At 36.9% G+C, this 19,535-nt stretch overlaps 1 protein-coding gene and 1 pseudogene across 1 annotated transcript; one reads left to right on the top strand and one right to left on the bottom strand.

Annotated features, from left to right (window-relative positions):
- Window positions 1-6,046: 6,046 nt before the first annotated feature.
- On the bottom strand, window positions 6,047-14,138 carry LOC116139037 (annotated as a pseudogene).
- A 4,288-nt stretch (window positions 14,139-18,426) lies between these two features.
- LOC116139001 (translocator protein homolog) lies at window positions 18,427-19,196 on the top strand. Its single transcript, XM_031424680.1, has one exon. It carries the CDS (start codon window positions 18,489-18,491, stop codon window positions 19,059-19,061), a length of 573 nt encoding a protein of 190 aa, XP_031280540.1. The 5' UTR covers window positions 18,427-18,488; the 3' UTR covers window positions 19,062-19,196.
- The last annotated feature ends 339 nt before the right edge of the window (window positions 19,197-19,535 follow it).

The raw sequence follows: 19,535 nt of genomic DNA, 5'->3' as shown, positions 1-19,535 counted from the left end.
CAGTAGGTTGCATTGGCTATAGAGGATTGATGGGCCCTGTCTCAAAGGCACACAAGCTCAAATAAAAAGGCATAGATGCCTACAAAGCAGCATGCAAACTCGAAAACAAAAACACAAAAAGAGGCACAAACGCCCAAAAAGAGCATGCAGGCTTTACAAACAAGAAAATGAACAAGAAACTAAGATCATCGTCCTTTCTTCTTACTTTTCTTACTTTTAGGCGCTAGCAGATTTGAAGGACGAGAGGATTAGGAATGAAGCATGGGCCACCCCATGTTAGAGTAAAGGTCCACCTCAACGTCTTTGGTAGGGATAGCATGAAGTAGGGGTGAAATCGAGTCGATTCGAGTCGAGTCAAGTCAAGTATCTAGTTAGTCAAACTCGACTTGAGTACTACAGTACCGAATTCTAGTTCGAGGTCGAACCTGAAAAATCAAGTTCAAACTTGAACTCGGTACCTAAAATTGGAATTCGAGTTTGTATAATCAAGCTTTAGTCGGGTTTTATTTGAGTTTCATTACTTGAGTTCGAGAATACAAGCTTTAATCGAAATTGAGTATTCGAGCTTCAAACGAATTCAAGTATTCGAGCTTTAATCGAGTTGGAGTTCGAGTTCTATTATAATCGAACTCGACTCGAATGACTATTTGAACTGGAACTCGACTCGACTAATGCCGAGCCAAGTTTGAGCCAAAATCGAGTCGAGCTCGAGCGGCTCGACTTGATTTTCACCCCTAGTCCAAGGCTCAGTAGCCAAGTCTCTATTGGAAACACGTTTAGCAAATATATATGGTTTTCCATTTGCCACCATCATTTGGCTTTGCGTTTGCAGGAGCTTATACAAACTTCTCGCAATCTCTATTCTTGAGCGTTATTGGTTTTATAACAGGTTCTCTTTCTTCAATTTCTATAACGCCTGTTATCGTCCCGCACTGGTTTTCATACACCATTTCATTTTACGGGCATTTGGTTCTTCCTTTGTTGTTTATCGTCATGTCACCGTAATCACGGAGGTGTATAGTTAGATTGGCTTCTCTAACTATACACCTCTGTGATTACGAGCATTTGGTTCTACCTTTGCTGTTTATCGCCATGTCATCGTAATCACAGGGGCGTATAATTGGCTTCTCCAATTATACTGTTGAAGTATAAGTTAGCAGGATCAGCAAGATTAATGAGCTGACTAAGTTAGTTATTTAAAGTAGTTAAGAGTTAGTTACATTTTAGAAAAGTTTGTTTTAATTTGTTAGTTACTTACAGAGCATATGTATTTATAGTCATGTATTTTTCAAGAGTTCTTTAATGAAGAATGATTTCATTTTTACTTCTCTCAATTTCATCATGGTATCAGAGCTAAATTAGCTCCTGATTTTTTTTCCTCTCACGAATTAGTTCGTTTCTTTACTGAAGCTATTCCTCAGCTCTTTACTCTATCCTTTTTTATTCCATTTTCAATTACCAAACCAATCATGTCATGGCATCTTCTACGAACAACAGCAGCAGCTTACCAGAATCGAATTCATCTCCAGTAACAATAATTGACTTCAATCATCAATTTTATCTTCATCCATCAGATACTCCAGGTTCTACTCCAATTTCATTTCAGCTCATAGGACTTGACAATTATGCTTTACAGAGTCGATCAATGAGAATTGCTTTATTAGCAAAAAACAAGCTAAGGTTTATTGATGGCACATGTACAAGGGATTCAGTTTCAAAGAATTTACAACCATAGTGGGACAGATGCAATGCTATTGTGTTATCCTGGATCATGAACTCTGTCATGAAAGATTTGCTTAGTGGAATTGTTTACGCTTCAGATTCTCACCTGGTTTGGCATGATCTCAAGGAAAGGTTTGACAAAGTAAATGGCTCCAAGATATTCCATCTACACAGAGAGATTGCTACTTTGACTCAAGGTACATCTACAATTTCTGCTTATTTTACATGTTTTAAGCTTCTATGGGATGAGTATTCTTCAATAGCTCAATTACCTACATGTGAATGTGCAATGTCCAAGATTTATGGTGACCATATGCAAAGTCAGAAATTACTTCAATTCTTAATGGGGCCTAATGAGACTTACATCCAAGCTAGAGGACAGATTCTTATGATGCAACCTTTGCCTTCAGTTAATCAAGCATATTCTATGTTGATTACTGAAGAAAGTCAGAGAGTAATTACAGTGTCTTCCTATAATGACTCACCACTCGAATCCACTGTGCTATACTCTACATCTCAATCACAAACTAAGCCAAAAAAAAATTAGAATGTGGTGTGTGAACATTGTCATGTTAAAGGTCATCAGAAGTCCAACTATTATAGAATCATTGGATACCCTGCAGACTTTAAGTTCACAAAGAAAATGTTTCAAAACACCCAATCATCCTCAGCCAATCATGCAGCCTCATCTAAGCAATTTGAAATGTCATCTGCAGCACCTGCAAATTCTTCTCCATCTATATTTTCTAAGGAGCAATATGCAGAGATCTTGAAGCTTCTACACAAGGAACCTTCACTCTCAACACCTATTGAAGCTAGCAGCAACATGGAAGGTATTCATTGTTACTTATCTTCATTGACTGAATGTGAAACCTGGATCCTAGACACAGGAGCCAGCCATCATATGTCTCCTTGTCTTGATAAGCTAGTGGAATTAGTTACACCAAATCCACCTCCTTCTGTCAAGTTGCCAAATGGACACACTTCAATGGTCACTCACATAGGTTCCTGCCACTTGAATCAACATTAGAAGATTAGCAAAGTGCTTTATGTACCAGCGTTTAAATTTAATCTGATATCCATTGCTAAGCTAACTAAAGACCTAAGCTGTTTTGTGAGCTTTTACCCTGACTTTTGTCTTCTCCAGGACCTCTACAGTGGACAGGTAGTGGGGATTAGTAAAGAGGCTAAAGGACTTTACTACCTATTACCTTCTTCAGTTCCATATCCACAAGATCAAGTCACTCAACTGTCGCGAGCTTACAATAAATGTTCTAATTCACATAGTTCTATCAATAAGCATGTGAAATCTTTAAATTCATTTTGTCATTTTGCTGATGTTGAACTGTGGCACAAAAGGCTTGGACATATTTCTCCTGCCAAGCTCAAATTTTTTCCTTCAATAAAAGTAAATTCACATTTGTCTTCTTGTTCTATTTGTCCACTTGCTAAACAAACTAGAATGCCCTTCCCTGTTAGCACATCTAAAATTTCACATGTATTTGATCTTGTTCACTTAGATGTTTGGGGGCCTTACCATCATTCTACACATGATGGCTATAAATTCTTTCTTACTGTGGTGGATGATTACAGCAGAACCACTTGGACTTTCCTTATGAGGCAAAAATAAGAAGTGCAGAATTAGTTTTCTACTTCTGTCAAGGCTTTTTGTTCAGATAATGGAACTGAGTTCTTCAACTTACAGTGCTCAGAATTATTTTCTTCCTTTGGAATACTTCATCAGAGTTCTTGTATTGCCACTCCTCAGCAGAATGGAGTGGCCGAAAGGAAACACAGGCATCTTTTAGAGGTTGCCAGATCTCTGAAATTTCAGGCTACTATTCCCTTAAAATATTGGGGTGATTGTGTGCTTATAGCCAGCTATTTGATTAACAAGATGCCTTCTCACTCACTTCAAGGAAAGACTCCTTTCACCTAAGAATCTTTGAGTGTTTAGCTTATGCAACTAATCATATTTGCAAGGACAAGTTTGCTACCAAAGTTGTTCCATCAGTGTTTATGGGATACTCATCTACTCAAAAGGGTTACAAGCTGCTATGTCTCTCTACTCAAAAATTCTTTGTGAGTAGGGATGTAAAGTTTTTGGAAGATATATTTCCATTTCAGACTTTGCCTACCAATCCTAACTCCATGATTTTCTCTCTTAATGCGACACCCCCCCCCCCCCCCCCCCCCCCCAAATGATGTTCCTGATATGGATTTTCTTCATTCAAATCCCACTCCTGATATACCAGGAACACTTCTTCTTAATTCTTCTTCCTCACCAAAAGATCCCTCTCAAACTTTCATAGCTACTGATATTGCACCAGTGCCTCCTGCTCCTCAACCTACTACCCATGACACCATACCTCTTCAAAGGTCTACAAGGCAAGCCAAGCCTCATATATGGCTAACTAGCTTTGTTTCTCAACTTACTGCTCAGTATGATATTCAAGATTACATTGCCTACTCACATTTGAATCCTACCTATCAATGTTTTTTGTCTTCTCTTTCCAAAGTTCCTGAACCCAATAGCTATGAAGAGGCCATTCAGAATTCTCATTGGATAGAAGCCATGAAAACAGGAATTTTAGCCTTAGAAGCCAATCACACCTGGCAGCTTGTCTCTCTTCCACCTGGCAAGCAAGCCATTGGCTGCAAGTAGGTATATAAGGTGAAATATAATTCAGATGGCAGCCTAGAAAGATATAAAGCACGTTTAGTGGCTAAAGGTTACAATTAGAAACCTGGAATTGATTTTTAAGACACATTCTTCCCTGTTGCTAAGATGGTCACCGTGAGATCAGTCTTAGCCCTTGCTGCCATTCACTCTTGGCCTCTTTTCCAGATGGATGTCTACAATGCCATTCTACAAGGGGATTTATATGAAGAAGTCTACATGGAATTGCCTAAGGGATTTCGCACTTAGGGGGAGCATAGGGTATGTAGACTGCTCAAGTCTTTATATGGTTTAAAACAGGCTAGTAGGCAGTGGAATCTCAAGTTAACAGAAGCCTTAACCAAGCATGGATACCAGCAGAGCAAGCATGATTATTCAATGTTCACTAAAAGAGAAAATGAGAAGATTGTGGTATTATTAGAATATGTGGATGATCTTCTAATAACCGGTAATTGCCAAGAGATGTTGCAACATCTAAAAAAAGATTTTAAATGACAGCTTCAAGATCAAAGACCTTGGGGAGTTGAGATATTTTCTTGGAATAGAAGTGGCCAGGTCCAAGGAAGGAATTGTGTTAAATCAAAGGAAATATGCATTAGAATTAATCTCAGAAGCTGGTTTAGGAGCAGCAAAACCTGCCAAGACACCATTAGAGCAGAATTCTAAGCTAACTTCCTTTGAATATGATCAAGCATTCTCTCCAGTCACAGAAGACAAGTTGTTGCAAGATCCTACTGTTTACAAAAGACTCATTGGAAAGCTACTTTATTTGACTATGACAAGGCCAGATATAGCTTTTCCAGTTCAAAATTTAAGTCAGTATATGCATGCACCGAAGGAGTCTCATTTAGAAACAGCCTTGAGAGTAGTAAGATACATCAAGGGCAGACCAGGTCTTGGACTTTTAATTTCAGCAAAAAGTGAATTAAAACTAAATGCCTTCTATGATCAGATTGGGGTGCTTGTCAAGTTAGCAGGAAATCAGTAAGTGGCTACTACATCAAGCTTGGAGAATCATTGATTTCATGGAAAACAAAAAAACAGTACACTGTGTCTAGATCATCAGCTGAGGCTGAATACAGAAGTATGGCATCTTCGATTGCTGAAATTGATTGGCTACTTGGTCTGTTAAAAGAGTTAAACACAAAGGATTTAGCCCATGTGCAGCTACATTGTGATAATAAAGCGGCAATGCAGATAGCAGCCAATCCTATGTTTTATGAGAGGACAAAACATATAGAGATTGACTGTCATTTCATCAGGGAAAGGATACATAATGGAATCATTTGCACAAATTATATTCCCACAGGAGATCAGTTAGCAGACATCTTAACAAAGGCCTTGGGGAAGCTACAACATGAAAAGCTAATATCCAAATTAGGGGTGAAAGACATTTATAGGCAGATGCCAACTTAAGGGGGAGTGTTAAAGAATAAGTTGGCAGGATCAACAAGATTAATGAGCTGACTAAGTTAGTTATTTAAAGTAGTTAAGAGTTAGTTACATTTTAGAAAAAGTTTGTTTTAGTTTGTTAGTTAGTTACAGAGCATCTGTATATATAGTCATGTATTTTTCAAGAGTTTGTTAATGAAGAATGATTTCATTTTTACTTCTCTCAATTTCATCATATACATATTCGTGATTTCAAGCATTTGGCTTGCGTACACCATGTTCATTTTGTGGATATTTGGTTCTTCCTTTGTTGTTTATCATCACGCCACCGTAATCACGAAAACGTATAATTGGCTTCTTCAAAAGAGCAAGAAAATATATGAGAAGATAAGCAGCTTGTGGAGAGGCCAGATACTGCCATATTAAGAGTATAGGGAAGCCATATATCTGTGACATTTATATAAAAATGTATCATATCATCACATCAATATTAAATTATTAATTATGAGAATATCAGCACTTGAAATTGGGATTCGAGTTCGTATAATCGGGTCTTAGGCAAGTTTTATTTAAATTCGAGAATACAAGCTTCAATCGAATTCAAGTATTCGAGCTTCAATCGAATTCGAGTATTCAAGCTTTAATCTAGTTTGAGTTCGAGTTCGAGTTCTATTGTGATCGAACTCAACTCAAATGACTACTCGAACTCGACTCGTCGAGCCGAGTTCAAGCCAAAATCGAGCCGGGCTTGAGCCGCTCAACTTGATTTTCACCCCTAGTCCAAGGCTAGTAGCCAAGTCTCTATTGGAAACACATTCATCAAATATATATGGTTTTCTACTTGCCACCATCATCTGGCTTTGCATTTGTAGAAGCTTATACAAACTTCTCGCAGTCTCTATTCTTGAGCATTATTGGTTTGATAACAAGTTCTCTTTCTTATATTTCTTCAGCGTCTATTATCGTCCTGCACTAGTTTGCGTACACCATCTTCATTTTATAGGCATTTGGTTCTTCCTTTGTTGTTTGCCATCATGCCACAATAATCACAAAGGAGTAATTGGCTTTTCCAAAAGAGCAAGAAGAACTATGAGAAGATAAGTAGCTCATGGAGAGGCCAGATGATGCCATATTAGAAGTTTAGGAAGGTCTTATAGCTGCGACATTTATATAAAAATATATCACATCATCAGCATCAATTTTAACATATTAATTGTAAGAATATTGAGCACTACAGTACCGAGTTCGAGTTCGAACTCGATATTTGAAATTGGAATTCGAGTCGAATTTGAGTTCGTATAATCAAGTTTTATCCAAGTTCGAGAATACAAACTTCAATCGAATTCGAATATTTGAGCTTCAATTGAATTTAAGTATTTGAGCCTTAATCAAGTTCGAGTTTGAGTTCGAGTTCTACTGTGATCGAACTTGACTCGAACTAGAACTCAACTCAACTAAAGCTGAGCTGTGTTTGAGCTCAAGTCGCTCACGAGCAACTCGACTCGATTTTCACCCCAAGTCCAAGGCTTAGTAGCCAAGTCTCTATTGGAAACACATCCAACAAGTATATATGGTTTTCGATTTGCCACCATCATTCGGCTTTGCATTTGTAGGAGCTTATACAAACTTTTCGCCATTTCTATTCTTGAGCGTTATTGATTTCATAACAAGTTCATTTTCTTCGGTTTCTTTAGCGTCTATTATTGTCCTGCACTGGTTTGCGCACAATATGTTCGTTTTATGGGTATTTGGTTCTTCCTTTGTTGTTTATCATCATGTCACCGTATTAATGGAGGCATATACACAGCTTGTGAAGAGGCCAAATACTGTCATATTAGGAGTATAGGAAAGTCATATATCTGTGACATTTATATAAAAAAGTATTACATCATCGCATCAATTTTAACATATTAATTGTGAGAATATTTAGTGCTACATTCGAGTTTGAGAATACAAGCTTCAATCAAATTCGAGTATTCTAGCTTTAATCGAGCTCAAGTTCAAGTTCTACTGTGATCAAACTCGACTCAAATGACTACTCGACTCGACTCAACTAATGATGAGCCAAGCTTGAGCCAAAATCAAGCCGAGCTCGAGCGACTCGGCTCGATTTTCACCCCTAGTTTAAGACTCAGTAGCCAAGTCTCTATTGGAAACACATCCAGCAAATATATCTGATTTTTTATTCGCCACCATCATTCAGCTTTACTTTTGCAAGAGCTTATACAAACTTCACGCAGTCTCTATTCTTGAGCGTTATTGGTTTCATAACAAGTTCTCTTTCTTCCATTTCTTTAGCGTCTATTATCGTCCCGCACTGGTTTGTGTATACCATGTTTATGTTATAGGCATTTGGTTATTCCTTTTTTGTTTATCATCATGTCACCATAATCACGGAGGCGTCTAATTGGCTTTCCCAAAAAAGCAAGAAGATTTGTGACAAGATAAGCAGCTCGTGGAGAGGTCAAATACTGTCATATTAGAAGTATAGGAAAGTCATATATCTGTGACATTTATAGAAAATTACATCGCATCATCGTATCAATTTTAACATATTAATTGTGAGAATATCTAACACTATAATACCGAATTTGATTTCGAACCTGAAAAATCGAGTTTGAACTCGAACTCGGTACTTGAAATTGGAATTCGAGTTCATACAATCGAGTTTTATTCGAGTTCCATTATTCGAGATCGAGAATACAAGCTTTAATTGAATTCTAATATTTGAGCATTAATCGAGTTCGAGTTCTATTGTGATCAAACTCGACTCAAATGACTACTCGAACACAAACTCAACTCAACTAATGCTGAGCCGAGTTTGAGCCAAACTTGAGCCGCTCGCGAGCCACTCGACTCGATTTTGACCCCTTGTCCAAGGCTCAGTAGCCATGTCTCTATTAAAAACACATCCAACAAATATATATAGTTTTCTATTTGCCACCGTCATTCGCCTTTGCGTTTGTAGAAGCTTATACAAATTTCTCACAGTCTCTATTATTGAGCATTATTGGTTTCACAATAGGTTCTCTTTCTTTGGTTTTTTTAGCACTTATTATTGTCCCGCACTGGTTTGCATAAAACACGTTCATTTTATAGGCATTTGGTTCTTCCTTCTACCGTAATCATGGTAGCGTATAATTGACTTCTCTAAAAGAGCAAGAAGATTTGTGACAAGATAAGCAACTCGTGAAGAGGCCATATAATACCACATTAGGAGTATAGGAAAGTCATATATCTACGGCATTTATATACAATTATATTACATCATCGCATCAATTTTAACATATTAATTATGAGATTAGCGCTACAGTACCGAATTCAAGTTCAAATTCGGGCCTGAAAAATCGAGTTCGAACTCAAACTCAATACCTAAAATTTGAATTCGAGTTCGTATAATCGAGTTTAAATCGAGTTCCATTATTCGAGTTCAAGAATATAAGCTTCAATTGAATTCGAGTATTCAAGCTTTAATCGAGTTTGAGTTCTACTGTGATCAAACTTAACTCTAATAACTACTCGAACTCAAACTCGACGTGACTAATTCCGAGTCAAGTTTGAGCCAAAATTGAGCTGCTTGCAAGTGGCTCAGCTCGATTGTCACCCCTAGTCCAAAGCTCAGTAGCCAAGTCTCTATTGAGAACACATCCAGTAAACATATATGGTTTTTGATTTGCCACCATCATTTGGCTTTGCATTTTAAGGAGATTATACAAACTTCTCGCAATGTAATTGGTTTCATAACAGATTCTCTTTCTTCGGTTTCTTTACCACCTATTATCGTCCTGCACAGGTTTGCATACACCATTTCATTTTATGGGCATTTGGTTCTTCCTTTGTTGTTTATCGTCATGTCACCATAATCACGAAGACATATAATTGGCTTCCCCAAAATAGTAAGAGGATTTGTGAAAAGATAAGCAGCTTATGGAAAAATCAAATACTATCATATTAGGAGTATAGGAAAGTCATATATCGCGACATTTATATAAAATTATATCACATTATTGCATCAATTTTAACATATTAATTGTAAGAATATTTAACACTACAGTACCGTATTTGAGTTCGAATTCGAGCCTGAAAAAGTTTGAGTTCGAACTCGAACTTGGTACCTAAAATTTGAATTTGAGTTCATATAATCGAGTTTTATTCAAATTTCATTATTCAAGTTCGGGAATACAAGCTTCAATCAAATTCGAGTATTCGAACTGTAGTTGAGTTCGGGTCGAGTTCTACTATAATCGAACTCAACTCGAATGACTACTCGAACTCGACTAGACTAATGTTGAGCCGAGTTTGAGTCAAAATCGAGCTGAGCTTGAGCCGCTCGACTCGATTGTCACCCCTAGTCCAAGGCTCATTAGCCAAGTCTTTATTGAAATCACATCCAACAAATATACATGGTCTCGATTTGCCATCATCATCCGGCTTTGCGTTTGCAAGAGCTTATTCAATCTTCTCGTAATCTTTATTCTTGAGCGTTATTGGTTTCATAACATGTTCTCTTTTTTCAGTTTCTTTAGCACCTATTATTGGCATGCACTGGTTTTCATACACTGTGTTCATTTTATGGGCATTTGGTTCTTCATTTGTTATTTATCGTCATGCCACCGTAATCACTTAGGCGTATAATTGGCTTCTCCAACTACACACCTTCGTGATTACAAGCATTTGGTTTACATACACCATATTTATTTTATGAGCATTTGGTTATTCCTTTGTTGTTTATTGTCATGTCACCATAATCACGGAGGCATATAATTAGCTTCTCCAATTATACGCCTCCATGATTATGGACATTTGATTTACGTACACTATTTTCATTTTATGGGCATTTCGTCTTTGCTTTGTTGTTTATTGTCATGTCACCGTAATCACAAAGGCGTATAATTGGCTTCTCCAAAAGAGCAAGAAGATCTGTAACAAGATAAGTAGCTCGTGGAGAGGCCATATACTACTATATTAGGAGTATACGAAAGCCATATATCTGCAACATTTATATAAAAGTGTATCATATCATTGCATCAATTTTAACATATTAACTATGAGAATATTTAGCACTATAGTACCGAATTCGAGTTCGAGTTCGAGCCTAAAAAATCGAGTTCGAACTCGAACTCGGTACCTGAAATTGGAATTGGAATTTGAATTCAAGTTCGTATAATCAAATTTTATTCGAGTTCGAGAATATAAGTTTTAATCGAATTCGAGTATTTGAGCTTTAATTGAATTCCAAAGTTTGACGTTTAATTGAGTTCTATTATGGTCGAACTCGACTCCACTAATGCCAAGTGGAGTTCGAGCCAAAATCAAGTTGAGCTCAAGTGGCTAGCGAGCGGCTCGGCTGGATTTTCACCCCTAGTCCAAGGCTTAATAGCCAAATCTCTATTGGAAACACATCCAACAAATATATATGGTTTTTTATGTACCACCATCATTTGGCTTTGCGTTTGCAGGAGCTTATACAAACTTCTTGTAGTCTCTATTCTTGAGCATTATTTGTTTCATAATAGGTTTCTTTTTTCGGTTCCTTTAATGTCTATTATCGTCTTGCACCGGTTTGCGTACACCATGTTTATTTTATGGGCATTTGGTTCTTCTTTTGTTGTTTATTGTCATGTCACCGTAATCACGGAGGCATATAATTGGCTTCTCCAAAAGAGCAAGAAGATATGTGTGAAGATACACAGCTTGTGGAAAAGCTAGATATTGTCATATTAGGAGTATAAGGAAGTCATATATCTGTGACATTTATATAAAAATGTATCACATCATCGCATCAATTTTAACATATTAATTGTGAGAATATTTATGATATAAAGTTGGGATATTATTATAGTATTATTTAATAAAATGAAAAATATATTATTTATTAGGAAAAATTTTGGTTTTGTAATGCGATTCAATTTTAAGTAATAAAATAAAAACATGACTCAATTGCATTCATTATGTATATTAACTTGGAATGTTTTGGCAAGTCCGTCAAAACACAAGCTTTTAAAACTCATGTCTCCTCCACCAGCCAATAGTGCAATGTGCCAGTTTTCTTATTTGTGTTTGTAAGAAGTAATATCAACAAGATGTGATCCACCCAATCCATCTTCAAAGTCAAACCCCTACAAGGTTTTACACTTCTACTCTCTTCCTTGTTTTCATAATATTAAAATGCAAAAAACAGTTATGTAATATTTTAACTAAAATAAATGGCCAAAACTTTTCTCCAAACATTTTTATATATTTTTGGTTCGACTCCCTTAATGGGAAGATACTCTACACACCTATTTTCTCATGAATTAAAGTTACTAATGGAATGGCATTAATGTCATTTCCATGACATATAAATCATTAAAACAGTAATAAAAAATATAAGATTATTTATTCTTGAGTTGAACTTAATTTTAGGTTGTTGATTTGATATTTGGTCCTCTTGAGTTCATTTGGTTCTCCTCCGTGGAAAGTCATTTTAGTAGGTTCGGGTTACCTCTGTGGCTACTGGCTACATGGTATTGGAGGTAGATCCTTTTTGGTAGGGATTGGTGTCGTGGTCTTATTGTGACTTGTATCGGTGATGGCAGATACCTCTTTATGGCAAGATTACTAACTTGTATAGGGAAGGATTAGTCGAACTCGACTCAATTAATGCCAAGCCGAGTTCGAGCCAAAATCGAGTCGAGTTCGAGCCAAAATAAAGCCACTAAAGGTAAAATTGCATTTGATTTTGCTAAGGAAAAACCCAGTGGGACCAAACACTTAAGTGATAAAATAAAATTACATAATGAAAAATTGGACGTGTTTAAACTGTCTCATTAAAAATTTCGCCAGTAAAACGGAATGGGATAAAACCTGGTTAAATGAAAAAGAGTACAATGTACTTTAATCTATACAATAGTCTCCTAGAAAATATGCTCCCCCTCATAAGTGCTCTTTCTAGTCAATGACAGGAAATCATGAACCATCTTGGTTACTTCTAATTATACCATCCACTTTACATTATTGATTATCATAATAGAATAAACTAATGGGTATCATACACTTTTAATTAAGTTATCAATTATATAAAGTTCACACCAAGAAATAAATCACATTAATAATTGACACTTAAGCTTTTCCCCACAAGTTTATAAGTTGTGCAATACAGTTACCTATTTTCCCCACAAGTTTATATTTCTTGTAGGGCAACTCTGATCTTTTGAATTGTGCATAAGATTAGATTGTTAACCGTCTCAACTGATTCTATTATGAATTTGGCGGTTGGAATTGTGCATGAGATTAGATTGTTAACCGTCTCAACTGATTCTATTATGAATTTGGCGGTTGGAAGGTTGTTCACTAAAATCTGAAATCCTACAGTAAGTAGGCATCCACCACTTCCATTATTATTGCCCTCATTGTAGTTGCTTGGCTCGCCATGTTCGAATTGACCATTGGGAAGAATGGCAAATCCTAATGGCAAGAGTGCCACACATGCAAGATCCCTACCATTCATCACCATACCTATTGATGGTACATCGACTAATGCATACACTATAAGCGAGCCCGAGGCGTCATTCCATGTCTCTCACAGTATTAGCATGTTGCTTTCATTCGCATTCATGGACTGAAAACCAAATCAACAAAAACCAAACATGTCATTGAAGCATAACAAAATAGAAGAATAATGTAATAATTGTTTATCAATTTATCAAAATCTTATTAATGATCACTCACACTAGCACGAAGGAGAGAAACGTAGTTGACATGTCCCTGGCCCTTGGCAATATGGACCATCTCTTGCATTGGCCCAACATTGGATAAAATGTCTCACTCACTCCTTATTTGTTCATTGCGCATAAAATCAAACAACCTTTGCCTTGTTGCTAGAATCCAAACAAAAGTTATAGCACACAGCACAGCGCCAAGTGGCTCACCAGGATCATTTATAATTTTCTAGGTCAACACCCTCACCTCCTCACCGATATTTCCAACACAGAGCTTGTCCCACATGCATACACTTGAAGCACAAACCCCAACACAAAAGTTATATGTCATGCGATGTGCCAACTTTAGCATGCTTTTCCTACCATTTGGATTTATCCTTGTGGCACAATAGTAAATATTAGACAACTGAAATTTACCACAAATGTCAGATAAATGAAAAATGGCTTAGCCTTAAAATGGACCTGAATGATCTTGGCCAGGTTGGGTAAATGACATGAGAATTGCAAAGCCCTCACATTGCCTTTGTAGGGTTGCAAGCCACCTTTGTGCACCAAAACCCATGCCAGAACTTAAGTAATGGCCACCAGAGACTGTGAATGTTACTCTCATCATATTCAGTATGCTCAATCCAAGTAACCTGCATTACCACATATTAAAAAGCTAAAGTCGCCTTCTAGTTAAAAGTAAAAAATAAAAGAAGAAACATCTACCTACCAACCATCAGAATTTCTTCACTACTTATGAAGAACACCTTAATTGATTATTTTATTTAGTTTTTTTTTAATTGGAAAAAATTATCTTATTTGGGAAAGTTAGGATATCGCTATTTTGTGTTTTGGTTTTCTTTCATTGTACTTATTCAAAGTTTGAATTTCTATCTTGTGTTGAACTTTGCTCCTATAACTAGGTTTTAAATCTTGGAAAACATAATTAGATAAGACAAAGAATGGAAATCATTGAATTTTCTACCATCATTCGACTTTGCTTTTGCAGAAGCTTATACAAAATTCTTGCAGTCTCTATTCTTGAGCATTATTGGTTTTATAACAGGTTCTCTTTTTTCGGTTTCTTCATCGCCTATTATCGTCCCGCACTGGTTTGCGTATACCATGTTCATTTTATGGGCATTTGATCATTCCTTTGTTGTTTATTGTCATACCACCATAATCACGGAGGCATATAATTGGCTTCCTCGAAAGAGCAAAAAGATCTGTGACAAGATAAGCAGCTCGTGGAGAGGCCATATACTGCCATATTTGGAAAATAAGAAAGTCATATATTCCCAACATTTATATAAAATGTATCACATCATTGCATCAGTTTTAACATATTAATTGTGAGAATATTTAGCATTATAGTACAAAATTCAAGTTCGAGTTTGAACTCAAACTCGATACCTAAAATTGGAATTCGAGTTCATATAATCGTGTTTTATTCAAGTTCGAGAATACAAGCTTCAATCGAATTCGAATATTCGAGCTTCAATCAAATTCAAGTATTCAAGCTTTAATCGAGTTTGATTCCTACTGTGATCAAACTTGACTTGAATGACTACTTGAACTACTCAAACTCGACTCGACTCGACTAATGTCGAGCTGAGTTCGAACCAAAATCGAGCTGCTCGACTCAATTTTAACCCCTAGTCCAAGGCTTAGTAGCCATGTCTCTATTGGAAATACATCTAGCAAATATATATAGTATTCTATTTGTCACCATCATTCGGCTTTGTGTTTGTAGGAGCATATACAAACTTCTCACAGTCTCTATTATTGAGCATTATTGGTTCCATAACAGGTTCTTTTTCTTTGGTTTCTCTAGTGTCTGTCATCATCTTGCACTGGTTTGCGTACACCATGTTCTGATGTTCATTTTATAGGCATTTGGTTATTCCTTTGTTGTTTATCGTCATGCTACCATAATCACGAAGGCATATAATTGGCTTCTCCAAAAGAGCAAGAAGATCTGTGAGAAGATAATCAGCTCGTGGAGAGGCTACATATTGTCATATTAAAAGTATAAGTAGGTCATATATCTACAACATTTATATAAAAATGTATCACATCATCGCATCAATTTTAAAATATTAATTGTAACAATATTTAACGCTACAGTACCTAATTCGAGTTCGAGTTCAAGCCTGAAAAATCGAGTTCAAGCTTGAACTCGGTGCTTGAAATTGGAATTTGAGTTTTTATAATCGAGTTTTAGTCGAATTTTATTTGAGTTCCATTATTCGAATTCGAGAAACAAGCTTCAATCGAATTTGAGTATTCGAACTTTAATCGAGTTCTACTTTGATCGAATTCGACTCAAATGACTACTCGAACTCAACTTGACTAATGTCGAGCCAAAATCGTGATCACCTCAAGCCATTCACGAACGATTCGGCTCGATTTTCACCCCTATCAAGAACCAAGGCTAATGACCCTTCGCGACCGGCAAAAGAAGACTCGTCACTCGATTGGTCCCTCACCACGCTTATAAAGGCTTTGTTGGCCAAAAGATCATGAGCTTCAATAAATGAGTCACCACTTAGAAGGATATCCTCCCGATTTGGGAGGGAGGTGCACACAGGGGGAATCTTTGAGGCCCTAGGAGGTCTCAATAACAAGTCACCACCATGGAGAGCATCCTTTCGGTTAGGGAGTTAGGTACTCATGGGGGAATCTCTGAGGCCCCGGGAGGTCTCAGTAACAAGTCCCCACCTGGGAGGTCTCCCTCCCGGTCAGGGAGGTTGGTGCTCACAGAGGGAATCTTTGAGGCCCTATGAGGTCTTGGATGAGGGACACTCTAGCTTCGTCAAGGCCCTAAGAATGTGTTGGTGCCTCCTTTGGCAGGTGGCAAACATGGCCAAACACACAACACTTTGGACACTACTCGACTTCCATTCATAAACAACTTCGACTTCATGAACTATGCTGAACATACTAACTTTAAATTGATGTAGCACAGGACTATTGACATCGAGCTCCACACACACCCAAACATAATCAAGTCAGGTGAACTCATAAGTCGATTGGTTGCACCATAGGGGGCGGCCAACTAAACTAGATGCAAAGCCCAAACCCTTATGCAATCAAAGAGCAAAGGGCAAATTGTGTAAATAGATCCAAATAGAAACTTTTTTATCCGAGAAGCTCCAAGACATTCAGTAGGTTGCCATTGGCAGAGGATGATATGCTTCCCCTCAAATGGCCATGGGCCATTCATTAAAACTAAGTGGATTGGCATCTTCGTCCTTGAAACGGAAGAAAAAATCATCCCCAACTAACTAGACTTGCCGAAGTCCATAAGAAGTCCACACCGTTCTGGCTATAGACTTGACGGTGGGATCATTATTCTGAAAATTAATCTAAATCAAATAAGATTTTTTCTATTGAAAATGGAAAGAAGGGAACTTATTTTCTGTTATCCTATTCTATTCAACTCAAAACATTTAGATTATATTTGTTAATTTAGCTAAACATCCCTCACAATAAAAGTTTAAAAATTACTAAAGCACCCCTCAAAATTATTTGTTAATTTTTAAAGTTTTATTGTGGGGGCGGTTTTGTTAATTTTTAAAGTTTTATTTTGGGGGTGTTTTGCTAAATTAACAAATGTAGGGGGTTAAAAAAATATTTTCAGAAAATGTTTTTAAAAAATATACCAAACAATTATTCAGCATCTTATCCAAATCTGATATAATTTTCAAATATTATATCAAACATATTGTCAGTATTATATCCTATTATATTTAATCTAACTCAACTCAACTTAAAATGATTTTTCAGAATATCAGATTTCAAATAATTTACCAAACAAGCCCTTTAGGATGTGTTTGTTTTGTTATTTTGGGTAGGATTTTTGAAATTCTACCTAAAATACATATTTGTTTCCTATTCTGAAAATCCAATTCTATTTAATTCAACTATTTTTAAACCTCCTAGGTTTGTTAATTTAACTAAACACCCAAAAAAGAATTTAGAAATTGACAAAAACACCCCCACCCACTCACATTTGCCAGATTCTGGCCACCACCACCTAAAGGTGGTCAGAATCTAGTGTAATGGCATACTATTGGCTGGATCTAGCTAGTAGTGCATCGATCTAACTTTTTCTGGCCAGATCCACCGTGGATGACCAGCTACGGCCAGATCTTGGTTGTAGATTTAGTATTTTCTGACCAAATCCATGGTGGATCTAACCGAAAAAGATTATATCAACACACGACCAACCAGATCTAACCGATCGTACTCCATTACGATGACTTTCAACCACCCTCCAGTGGTGGTGGCCGACTGCCGATATTTAATTGATCGGTGAGGGTGTTTTTGTTAATTTTTAATATTTTATTGTATGAGTGTTTAGCTAAATTAACAGAACCATTTGGTATTTTTATTAATTTTCAAATCCTACCTCATAATAACCCCCTAATTCAACTTTTTCAAAAACTTAATAACCACTTATATGATTTTTTAATCACTAGATCAATATATAATATAATGTAATGTATTGCTACGAATATAGTGTAAATGTCATATCATCCAATTTAACACAACAATACACAACATCTAAACGCAGCACAATCTGAGATGAGTATGCAAAATCGAGAATGTTGTTTAGAATTAGATCTTATCTATTGTGCACTTTCGTTACTATTCTTCTATTCTTGTCCACGCGTTGCTCCATCTAGCTGCCACAACGCATCTACAATATCAGCATACAGCAAACGTAATATTAAAAGTTGAAAGTGAAGGAGAAGGAGAAAGAAAAGACCAAATCACACATGCATTGCTGGCACTCCTGTCTGCTCCACGTGTAAACCTTTTCTCCACTTCTTACCATCTCCTCCACCCACGTGTTAAGTCTTACCTCCTCTTTAATCAGAGAGATTCACGCTCTCCTCTATTTAACATCCACCTGAAATTCCTCTCGTAACGCATATTTCACTTCCACTCTCTCTCTCTCTCTTTCTTTCTGTATTGACATACACGTAACACAAACGTCATTCATGGCTTCCCACTCCCAGGACCTGAAGCAACGTATCAAGGATGGCCCTGCCGACACGCCCACCCCGGATAACAACTACACCAAAACCAAACGAGAGAAGAGAACGGACATGGCCAAACGTGGCCTTAGATCGTTGTCCATAGCCGTTGCTCTTCCTCTTGCTCTTGTCCTTTTTGACATCTATTATTTCGGTTCAAGTCGTAGCTATGTCGCCCTCAAGAAACCACTTTGGTTCCCTCCTTTGTGGGTAATACACACAGCCTGCATGGCTTCGAATTTCTTGATGGGTCTGTCGGCGTGGCTTGTTTGGGCTGAAGGTGGTTTCCACAAGAACCCAACGGCTTTGTCTTTTTGCTTGGGTGAGCTTTTATTGAGTTTGGCTTGGCATCCTATTGTGTTGCATTTGGGAGCCAATTGGGTTGGGTTGATTTTGTGTTTAGCTATGTTTGGGGCTTTGGCTGGATGTTGTCAGGCCTTCAGGGAGGTTAAACCAATAGCGAGTGATTTGGTAAAGCCATGTTTGGCTTGGACGGCGTTTCTGGCCATTGTAAATCTTAAGCTTCTTTTTCTTTGAAGTGTAGCTGATGATGTTCTTACTTTTGTTTGTAGTTTCCTTGTAAACAATATCTCTCAAGATATAGTTACATGGTTAGTGAGTAATGGATACATATCATACATAATTCAATTTCACAGTGTGGTTGGGCTTTAATGTTATCCAGAAATGTTAAATTTAATTAGATGGCAAACCATAATAAAACCTACATCAGTATCATCCCCTGGGAATCTATGGTGTTGAACTAATATGCTAGATTTTATTCTCTTTTAAATCAAATTTAATATTTTCGTTGCTTACACTTACAAGTTAAAAGAGTAACCGAGTTTCAAAAAATAAAATGGGCAAATCTACACGAAGGAGATAAGTCGATATTTAAGATGGCTTAGATATCATTTTTTATATAATTGGAATGTTCGGACAGTTTTGTGTGAATTGCAGTAACTAATTTTTTATTTATTGACAAGCTCATGAATCAGCTAAGTGAAAAATATA

Source organism: Pistacia vera, unplaced genomic scaffold (genome assembly GCF_008641045.1).
Source record: "Pistacia vera cultivar Batoury unplaced genomic scaffold, PisVer_v2 Contig346, whole genome shotgun sequence".
Taxonomy (NCBI): domain Eukaryota; kingdom Viridiplantae; phylum Streptophyta; class Magnoliopsida; order Sapindales; family Anacardiaceae; genus Pistacia; species Pistacia vera.
Note: the sequence above shows the minus strand (reverse complement) of the source record. Positions and strands in the feature narration are given on the sequence as shown.